The 11023-nt window shown below is 39.8% G+C and overlaps 1 protein-coding gene across 1 annotated transcript in view; it reads left to right on the top strand.

Annotated features, from left to right (window-relative positions):
• The first annotated feature begins 725 nt into the window (after positions 1–725).
• cul2 (cullin 2) overlaps positions 726–11023 on the top strand; it is a 63437-nt gene continuing 53139 nt past the window's right edge. Inside the window, exons 1-5 of the mRNA XM_073054822.1 lie at positions 726–1155; positions 4364–4491; positions 5101–5203; positions 7878–7972; positions 8448–8553. Of these exons, the coding sequence (XP_072910923.1) occupies positions 4373–4491; positions 5101–5203; positions 7878–7972; positions 8448–8553 (423 nt within the window). The 5' untranslated portion in view covers positions 726–1155; positions 4364–4372. The remainder of the gene's footprint in view (positions 1156–4363; positions 4492–5100; positions 5204–7877; positions 7973–8447; positions 8554–11023) is intronic.

Raw genomic sequence — 11023 nt, 5'->3', positions numbered from 1 at the left:
ATACTTGCACAGAACTTCCAGGATACTTGACACTGGCAAATACTTTAAAACATAGATCCATGAACTCTACCCTGCAGAAGGACAAAGCACTGGGTGCAGAAAGAGCACCACCAGTAGGTTTGTCTCCAAATCACACAGTATTCTGAATTGGAAATATGTAATTGTTCCTTTGTCACTTCGAAATCACATTATGGTAGCATCTTCACCAGAAAGACTGTACATGTGTAAAATTTCCTTCTTCTTAAAGGCCATTGGGATGGAGTAACAAATGCGTGTCTTGGCAGTGATACTTACATCTAAAAATTTTAAGACAGTTCTTTCCTCCTACTAATCAACAACTAGCAACCATGAAACTGTTGAGTGTTTTATTTTGCCGCAAACGTCTACGGTTAGAAATAACGTAGCTGGGAACTTGGTCACCCATACCATATTTAAACTTTAAAAATTCAAATCCATTTGAGGGATGTTCGAATTTCTGGGAAAGTCAGCTTCCATTGTCCATCACCAGGATGTAATTGGATAGCGAGTTCAACGATTTTCAGTCAGATACTACCAGGGATATCTGATTTATTTTTAAAATCAGAATTCTGTCGCACTTGGAGAGAAACTTGGGAATTGTGGTATTGTGCCCGTGCACTGAAAAACAGTTAAGTTCATGACCGGTGAAATGAAATAGACCCAAGTTGCTGCCAGGAAGGACCGTGGAAGGATGAATGGATGATCTGGAGGCATTATGTGGAAATCAAAGTTGATATAGAAAAATTACTTAACGCGAGTAAACAGTCGATTGAGAGTCAGTGTGGATGGGTTGACGTTCTGATAAGTGCCAATGACAAGTAATACAACTGAGTGAGTGGGCGATCCGGAATCAATGTGAACGAGAAACCGGTTTGGAAAGTGTTTCTGGAGTTAATGTGTATGACCAAAGTCGGTGTGAGTGAGTGCGCCGGCGGAGAGTGATCCGGATCCGCAGGCGGGCAGGGGTCGCTCTCTCTCGCTCGCACTTGGAGCACCGCAGCCGCCGTACACACGCCGCTCAAGCACTGCCCAGCCCAGAGAGAGCGGCCGACAGGGAGTAGACGCGAAGTATCACGGCCGCTCCGGCGCCGGGGATCCTCCTCTAGCTCGAGCACTACAGCGGAGGCCGATCCGAGGGTAAGGCCGAGGCCGTGGGCAGGCTTGACTTTCTCAGCCGGCCTCTGTCTGTCTGCTGTCGGCTTGGAGTGGGCGGCAGGGAGGACGCGGCCTGCCGGCGCCGCTCAAACGGTGACTCAGGGTGGCGGAGAGCGGGGTGGGGGCCCGGTGCTGACTCTCGTCGCCTGTGACCTCGGCCGATTCGAGAGGGCCCGGGCCGAAGCGGGGCCTGAGGGAAGAAGAGAGGCCACACCCGACATGCCTTTGGGGAGTGATTTCACCCCTTAAACTGCGGGTCGCATCTTCAGCGGCTTCCTTGGGCACGGCTTCCCCACTTTACCTTCCTCACCCTGGTTGTTTCTTAACCCGTATTAACCCATTCTGTACCTTATCCCCTTCCCAATTTATCGCTTTTCCGGCACCCTATCTAACCCCTTACCTACTTCCCCCCGTAAAATTCTCAAATTCCCCCTTTTCCGCTCGCCCCTCTTCCTACCACCTTCTTCCCCCCCCCGCCACCATCTCCCTCCACCTGTCCTTTGCCCCCTCTCCCCTTCCCCCGCTCCTCCTCACCCATCTTCTGGCAACCCCCCCCCCCCATTACCTACTCTCCTGTCCCCCTCTCCTTCCCTCTGGTTCCTCCCTTTTTCCATTCACCACCCTTGACCCTAACCCCCATCTCTTCCCTGCTGCCTTTACATCCCACCACGCTTGTGGCACTATGATACCTTGCATTCCTTGCCCCTAGTGTATCCTCCTGTTGCCACCCAATCTTCAGCACCACCTGTTCCTCACCCCTTGGCCAACAACAATTTTAAGTACTTAATGTTCTGCACTCTCCAATGACTATTCAAGCTTAACTGTATTTGTCCATCTTTACCAATTTTTTTTGTAAATCTCTTCTGACCCCTTGCAAGTGCAAGCACCTTTTTATAATATGTTAACCAAAATTCTTAACCTGTGAGTTATCTGGTATTTATTATGACATCAGCATGACCTCTACTCTTCTATTCAATGTTGGTTCATTTCCCTTTATTTGACTTACAGCATTTGACTTGGAGGATATGATGCTATTACCTGTTACCTGTGGAACTTCCAAGAATATTCTTGTCAGAATTTATGTTGAATGCAAATTGTCTCAGTGGGTTTGGAAATGTCACAATTAAAATATGTTTTTTCTTTGCCTCTTTAAACTGCTGCCGGAGCTCATAAAATGATAGGATGAATTGGTCCACTTTAAACATTAATTTCATTAATGCTCCATCATGGAATAACTGCATAGTGGCGGAGCATACCCAGAACCCAGTCATTCTGCTCCATTAACCCAGATTGAGAACAAAAAGAATTAACAATAAGTTGTTAAATTTAATCCCCACACCAGTTACCCTTTTAATTTTTCTGCAATTGAGTATTAGTGCTGAATCACGAGGTATAAATTGTGATTACCCAAGCATAGACAGAAAAGATTCTGCAGATATTTGAAATTTTGAGTCACTCACACAAAATGCTGGAGGAACTCAGCAAGTCAGGTCACATCTATGGAGGGAAATAAACATGATGTTTCAGGCCGAAACTTGTCGTTAGGACACTGCTGTCTGTCTTGGTGCCACCATGCAGGGTTCTAACATTTACAAGGATGGGATGTGATCCTTTTTGGATAGGACAATGAATTCTGTTTAAAACTGCAAGTACAGTGGATTCTAGTTAATTAGGCCATCGGTTAATCAGGGTAGCCGCTTATCTCTTAAAGAACAAAAACAAATCGAGAAAATAGCTGGGAGCTCCTTCGTTTATTTGGGACATGATACTGTTTAGTTGGGGCAGGGAACTGTTGCTGAACATTCCTAACTAGCAACAGTCACTTGTGTGTTTGTGTTCAAAAATCAGCGATTTTTGCCACCAATGGTTGAGTAATAAACAGTAAGGCAATTCAAAACTGTTTTGCTCACTGAGGTTTCAAGCGTTCAGGTTTAGAGATGCCAGAAATGGCTGGGAGTGTGAAACTATTTCACTGCTTCAACAAGAAAGGAACTACAAAGAAATGTTACAATTAAAATGAAAATTTGGAGGATGTAATTGTGTAAAACACTGTTTGAAGTCAGTCATCTATCTGCACTAAGTGCCTGGACTGATTTTGTTCATTTACAGACAATCAAAAGAGCGTTAGCATACACTTGAATGAATTCCTCCATCGATAACCATTAGGAACAAATACAATTTTATAGTACTGTAGTAGTTTTGATCATGTCCTAATTTATTCTCTATTTAATTTAAATACATAATTTGTTACCCAGTTAGTTTTTTTAATACCTTGAAAATATAGGTCCTGATGTGTCCCAATTAACTGGAATCCACTGTATTTTTGTGTTTTCCACATGTTCCTAATATTTAGTTAGATGGTTCATCCTTGCAATGACTGGCTGATGTTTATTAATCCTCCAGTACTTTGTTCAATTTTAGCTTTAAAGAAGAATATTCATGTTAGAATCTGTGTTGCATGACAAAGTAGGCTATTAGGTTACAGGTTTCATGTAAGTATAAATGAGTGTATCCCAGTTTATCCAAATGTTACAAAAAAATAACATTTCTTTAAATGAATGGCTGTTGGGTTATATAGAAGTAACATCACAAACTTAAAAATACTGCATCTGTGTGCCTTGTATTCATCGATACATTTCTTTGAAATCAAATAAAATTTAAGTAGCTTTTTTGTAATTGAAAAACTAGGTAGAGAACATGAAGTAATCTTCGAAATATAGCATTTTTAACAATTCCTTGGTAACACTGATGATTCAAATTTTAGCTAAATACATCTCTGATTAGTGGTTTAGCTAGTAGTGAATTTCCAGTTATTGAGAAAAAAACAGTTGAGATGAAAAATTTAATAAACTATATTAAGACATTAAAATTATGTTTTTAGCTAATTTCATAGAAAAAATATTTTTTTACTGAGACTGTTTATTGGATGTCTGCAGTTTATCTGCTGTTAGAGATTATTCCTTCCTGTATTCATGGGTAAATCAATGAAACCATCTTTCTTGAATGGGAAATACTTATTTTTGTTCTTTATGCACAATAGTAAATACTTATTTAAAAAATGCTTTGGGATCCACAGTTAGATGTTGAAGCAATACAGAGTTGTCTATTTTGTTTCAACAACTGGCATATTGAAAATCATAACAAATAAGATAATAACAAAAAAATCAAAGTTTTGTTTTTGCCTTTTAAGTGCCCTACAATGTCCCTGAAACCACGTGTGGTGGATTTCGATGAAACATGGAACAAGCTCCTGACAACAATCAAAGCCGTTGTCATGCTGGATTACGTTGAGAGAGCGACTTGGAATGACCGCTTTTCGTATCCTTGATGGTCAAATGAAAGAATTGTGGTTTTAGTCTGCTATATTATTGAAAAATGATGCAAACTCAAATGCATTTTGAAACCTTAAAAAAAAACCAAAATAGCAATTCCCTCGAGGAGGGGTTTTCATTAAATTTGCGATGCATTCTGTTGTGAAGAATTTTTGGATTCGTTTGATTTCATCAACAATCCTGTGAATATGTTTGTTATAGTACACGTGTTCCTGTCATGGGAAATTATTGCAGCCACTTGTTTATCCTTTTGTTAATTGATAATTTTACAAAGAATGGTTTTGATCAAAGAGCATAATAGTTCATAAATATTGTTTTAATCTGTGGCAATTTAATATGTATTGCATGGTAATCTTCAGATAGGCTATAATTCTGATTTTTCATCAAATTCTGTCATCTGATACTTCCAAATGATCACAGACATATCATTACCCAAACTGAAAAATGGACAGTTCAACACTATCTTTAAACAGCACTTGGAAGTTATTCATCGCTTAATATTGAACACTTTGAGACCTCAAAAAGTTTTATTTTTATCCTTTTTAATATATCCCATCATCGTTGATTTAATAAAGACCCTTAATATTCTGCTCAGAGATATATATGCTTTGTGTGTGGCCTACCCAGAACCTCTAGGAGAGCGACTCTACACAGAAACAAAAATCTTTCTGGAAAATCACGTCCAACTTCTATACAAGGTATATCTTTTACTTCCAAGCCATTCAATGTAGACTTTTACATACTGCAGTCAGCAACTGAAATGCAGAGCCAGAGAGGAATTGAAATTCTCTGCATATTATTTAATCTTTTCAGTTGATTAATAATCGTGAACAGTTGTGAAAGTTAGTGAAGGGAAAACTATTAAGATGGTAAAAGTGGCAGCATAAATTATTCAACCTCATTGAATGTGTTTCACAGACAAATACATTATAAGATTTTGATCAAGGTATTCAATTACATGTCTGCACTTAAACCACAGTTCATGCAGACCTGTTCAACAGCATGCTTCCATCAAATTTCCTTGTTAAATTGGTTTTAACGTTTGGAATATCTTAGAGTGATAGTAATTTTAGGATCATCTCACATTTCCTCAATTTTATTATTACCGTTCCCTGTTTCATCCCAAATCATACAGATTAGCCCTCATATTATGTTGAAGTAGTTGATTTAATCAGAATATGGAATATTCGGTATGATTTCCTTCACTTGACCCATTCTTACGTGATGAAGGGCTATCATTGCTGGTTCAGATTTATATTGGTAGAGAACTTTCATGGAAAATACCCAATGAGGCACAGTTTTTAGATCAAATTACACTCACTGTTATTTAGTGTAGAACATATATGTCAAACTCAAGGCCCGCGGGCCAAATCCGGCCCGCGGTGGAATTATCTTTGGCCCGCGAGATAATATCTAATTACTATTAAAGCTGGCCCCAGTAATCGAAGCACCTATGGTGTATGATATGGCTAATGCTGAGTTTATTCAGGTACCAGGTTTTCAGGGTTTTTAGTGTTTATTCGGCAGTCTTGCTCGGCAGTCTTCTTCATAAGAAACGGAATTTGTAAAGTGAAACACTTTGTAGTTATAGCAGAGACTGAGACACATGAGAGCAGGCTGAAAAAACGGAGGCAACGAAAGCTGCGTTCGCACGCGTCCGACTGATCCGGCCCGCATGAAGCTGCATTTTGCTCAATCCGGCCCGTGACCTAAAATGAGTTTGACACCCCTGGTGTAGAACATAGAACCATTACTCTAAAGCAGTTTTAACTTTGAACTTTGTATACTTTCAGTGCCCTCTGTTAATCCACAAGTACCAATTTTTTGTGATGGATCCATTGCTGAAAATTTTGCTTTTGTTAAAAACGATTACTTTTCACCTTAACTTTTGGAAAATGTTAAATTTGGATAATTATTCCAAATCTTAAGCTAACTTTGGGAAGAAATATCTCAGAAAATGACAAGTCTAAAGAAAAGCAACACACACAAAATGCAGAAGGAACTCAGCATCTATAGAGAAAAGTGCAGTCGACATCTTGGGTCGAGATCCTTCATCAGGACTGAAGAAAAAAAAGATGAGGAGTCAGAGTTAGAAGGTGGGGGAAGTGGAGGAAGAAACACAAGGTGATAGGTGAAGGTGGGAAGCAAGGAGATAAGGTGAGAGGGCAGGGGAAAAAGGGGGGTGGGGAATAGAGAGGGGGTGGGACATTACCAGAAGTTCGAGAAATCAATGTTCATGCCATCGGGTTGGAGGCTATCCAGACAGGACATAAAGTATTGCTCCTTCAACGTGATTGTGGCCTCATTGCGACAGTAGAGGAGGCAATGGATGGACATGTCATAATGGAAAGTGGAATTAAAACAGGTGGCCACTGAGAAATACCACTTTTTCTGGTGGATGGAGGGTAGGTGCTCGGTGAAGCAGTCACTCCATCTACATCAGATCTCACTGATATACAAGAGACCACACCAGGAGCACCAGATATATTAAATGACCCTAACAGACTCACAGGTGAAGTATCGTCTCACCTGGAAGGAGTATTTAGAGCCCTGAATGGTAGTGAGAGAGGAGGTGTAGGGGCAGGTGTAGCACTTGTTCTGCCGGACTCAGGTTAGAGGAGCAACACCTTATATTCCATAAGGGTGGACTCCAACCTGATGGCATGATCATCAATATCTTGAACTTCTGATAATGGTCTGCCCCTTCTCTGTTTCCCATCCTCTGTTCCCTCTCTCACTTTATCTCCTTGCCTGCCCATCACCTCCCTTTGCTGCTCCCCCCTTTTTTCTTTCTTCAATGGTTTTCTATCCTCTCCTATTGGATTTGCCCTTCTCCAGCCCTTGTATCTCTTTCACCAATCAACTTCCCAGCTCTTTACTTCATCCCACCCCTTTTCCTTTCACCTATCACATTGTATTCTCCCTCCACTTCCCCCACCTTTGAGCTCTGACTCCTCATCTTTTTTTCTCCAGTCCTGCTGAAGGGTCTTGGCCCAATACATCAACTGCTTGCTATTTTTCATAGATGTTGCCTGGCCTACTGAGTTCCTCCAGCATTTTGTGTGTGCTGCTTGGATTTCCAGCATCTGCAGATTTTCTCCTGTTTGTGAGTCTAAATAAAATCTTTTTTTTGCAACTTTAAAGTTCCACACTTACGAGTATCATTTCCTCACAATGTGGTTTGCTTCCAATTGTGTGTAAATTCTTGACTCAATAAATAAATCTCCTCATCAATCGTTAGTTTCCATATTAAATTGTCATAGATTTGAATATTGATTTATGCCTTTTAGGTCATTAAGGTTGTTCAGCTACATTACTTTCAAAGTACTTTTGTCTTCAAAGTGATATTTGTTGATATAATGTTATTTGCAGAAAGTTTTGGATTCTGAAGAGAAGATTTTGATAATGTACCATAAATATTGGGAAGAGTACAGTAAAGGTGCAGATTATATGGACTGCTTATATAGGTAAATATATATGTTCCTTAAAATATGTTTATTTTAAGGCTTGTATTTGTTTTGGACAATGGTTCATTAGATAATAAAATATAAATATTGTGATTCTTATCAACATGATGGAAATCTGAGCACTTAGTAGCTTGGTAAATGGTTTATATTGTTTTTGATATGGTAGCTCCTAAAATGTATTTTGTTAATCCATTATATTTGCTGTTTAATGTTTAAAGAGTGAATTAACAAATGTTAGAACTTCCTTCCATCCTTGTGATTTACTTCGCAACTTAATATCTGCATTGGTAATGAAAAACTAAAACTCTGCAGTAAAACTTAAAATTGGAGTTGAAATCTTGATTACATTTGTAAACTTGCAGGCATTTATTTTTAGGTGTGGGTATCAAATGGCAGTTAACTTGAAGTGCTGCTGATAGGTCTTCTTGCCATGCTGAAGCTCTTATGTTTTTTTAAAATTGTTCTGTTACCACAGATATCTTAACACACAGTTCATCAAGAAGAACAAACTGACAGAAGCTGATCTTCAGTATGGATATGGTGGAGTGGACATTATTGAGCCATTGATGGAGATAGGCGAGGTAAGCTCTTCTAAATAAAACATTTTTTTGATCAACAAGATGGCTTCTTCTTAAGCCCATCACCCCTGCTGTGGTATAGGCCACGAACAGCAGCTCACTAAGAGTTCTCTGTCGTGGGCTGATAGAAGGTTGATTGGCTTCCACTTTCACCATATGACTTCATACATCTTCTAGGCAAAGGTCTATCCTCTCCCAGGGATGAGGTCTTTGGAGTTTCTGCATCTCTGGATTTTTAATTGGATTGAGTTGCTAGCCCCATGCCCAATCCTCCCTCTTTTGCAGCCTGGGCATGGCAGAGTTATGTAACGGGCTGGTTTGTTTGAATATTGAGTGAAGCCAACAAGGCAGAGCAAAATACAGCACAGAAACAGGGCCTTCATGACTAACAATTGATTGCCCAAGTGTACTTTTGCCATTTACCAGTACTTGGTCCATAACTTCTGTCTTGACAATTCAAGTACTTATTCAAATATTTCTTAGATGTTTCTTAAATTCCCATTCCCATTTCCTTCTCTCATCTCCTTACCTGTCCATCACCTCCCTTGGGTGCTCCTCCCCCTTCCCTTTCTTCCATGGTCTTTTACTTTCTCCAGTCAGATTCTCCCTTCTCTAGCCCTTTATCTCTTTCACCTATCAGCTTCCCAGCTCTTTACTTCATCCATCCCCCCCCCCCCCCAGTTTCACCTGTCACCTACCACCTTGTACTTCTTTCACCCCTCCCCAACCTTCTTTCTCTAACTTATGATCTTATTTGTCCAGTCCTGATGAAGAGTCTCGGCATGAAATGTGATCTGTTTATTTTTTTCCCATAAATGCTGACTGACCTGCTGAGTTCTTCCATCATTTTGTGTGTGTTGCTTGGATTTCCAGCATCTGCAGATTGTTTTGTCTCAAGACCATAAGATATGAGAGTAGATTTAGGCCATTTGGCCCATTGAGTCTGCTCTGCCATTCCATCAGGGCTGATCTAATTTTCTTCTCAGCCCCAATCTCCTGCCTTCTCCCCGTATCCCTTCATGCTCAATTTCTTAAATGTTATTAGATACCAGTCTCTGTCATCCACAGTTACCCTTTGGAGACCCTTTCAGTGGAACGTGTACATAAAGTTTCTCAGAAAAAAGATAAAAGGAGATGATCCAGAGCAATTTTAATAGCAACAGGCCTCGATACTTTGATATTTTGTTGTGACAAACAGTTTGATTGAATTAGATATTTATAATGGGAGTGTACTGTAACTTGGAAAACACCTCTAAATGTTCAAATACCTTTTGTGGGACCAAGTAATTCATATAGATCAGGCATGGGCAAACTACGGCCCGCGGGCCATATGCGGCCCGTTAAGCTTTTTAATCCGGCCCGCAGAACTTGATGAAATTATATTAATAAACCTTGTTAACACCTCAGATCCATCCTGAGAATCGCCACAACAAAACTAAATCCAGACTTTGATGCGCTGGCTAAAAAGGGAGACCAACAACACTGTTCCCACTGAAATTAAAAATAAGTTTCTTCGTTGTGTTATGTAAAAAATGCATTTGAAAATATTTTTTTCAATAAACCTTACATGTTACATGTTATTTCTGTTAAGTGATGGACATGAGTAGTGCGCAGGTGCGCGTACGTTCTCAAAATAAAAAATGCGCTCCAGATCAAATAACGCGCTCCGCATACTGGCGCGCTGTCACTGTTCTGTCAGTGACACTGGTCGTTGCTGAGTTTTGGCACAGGGGACAATTGAATAAGAAGGAGCAGGACAAGTAGACCTGCATCTCCTACCGTTTTTGAAATAAAGACAGTCAGGAGGAGAGTGATGATGATAATATCTTGAAGGATAACAGAATTTTCAGTGCTTTAAAATAATAACTGTTACTATTAAAAAAAGCTGTATTTTATTCATTTAATTTTCAGTGTTTTAAAAGTCATTTCAATAAATAGCTAAATACCATGGGACTTCAAAGACAGATATTTTGTTGTAATGCATTTGTTCATTTTCAATTGAAATTAAAGCACATGTTTTCTACATATCCCATGATATTTTATTTTCTCTTATGAGGTGTATTACCAAAACACTCCGTCCATCTGCTCCTGGTCCAGCCCCCCTGTCAAATTTTAGAACCCTTTGTGGCCCACAAGTCAAAAAGTTTGCCCACCCCTGATATAGATTGTCTGAAAGCTTCATAGACTGAATCCACACATGAAAAATTTGTGTTCTGAAAGCTGACCCAATGAATATATAGATAACTCAAATATTAAATGAGCAAATTTGCCTATGACCACATTTGATAGGCTGTTCTGGAAGTTTCTTGACCTCAGTCAAAGTAACTTAACTGCAGATATCTGATCCTGGTTGAATGTAGGCCATTTAATGTATCTCTTTGTCTTACGTGTGGCTGATGCATACGAGAACATCCCATGGTCATGTCAGTTTACAAACCATATCTCTTAAGCAGCCAGTATTGCAACTATGGAC

This window comes from Hemitrygon akajei, chromosome 8 (genome assembly GCF_048418815.1).
Source record: "Hemitrygon akajei chromosome 8, sHemAka1.3, whole genome shotgun sequence".
In the NCBI taxonomy this organism is placed as follows: Eukaryota; Metazoa; Chordata; class Chondrichthyes; order Myliobatiformes; family Dasyatidae; genus Hemitrygon; species Hemitrygon akajei.
This window is presented reverse-complemented; position numbering and strand designations above follow the sequence as displayed.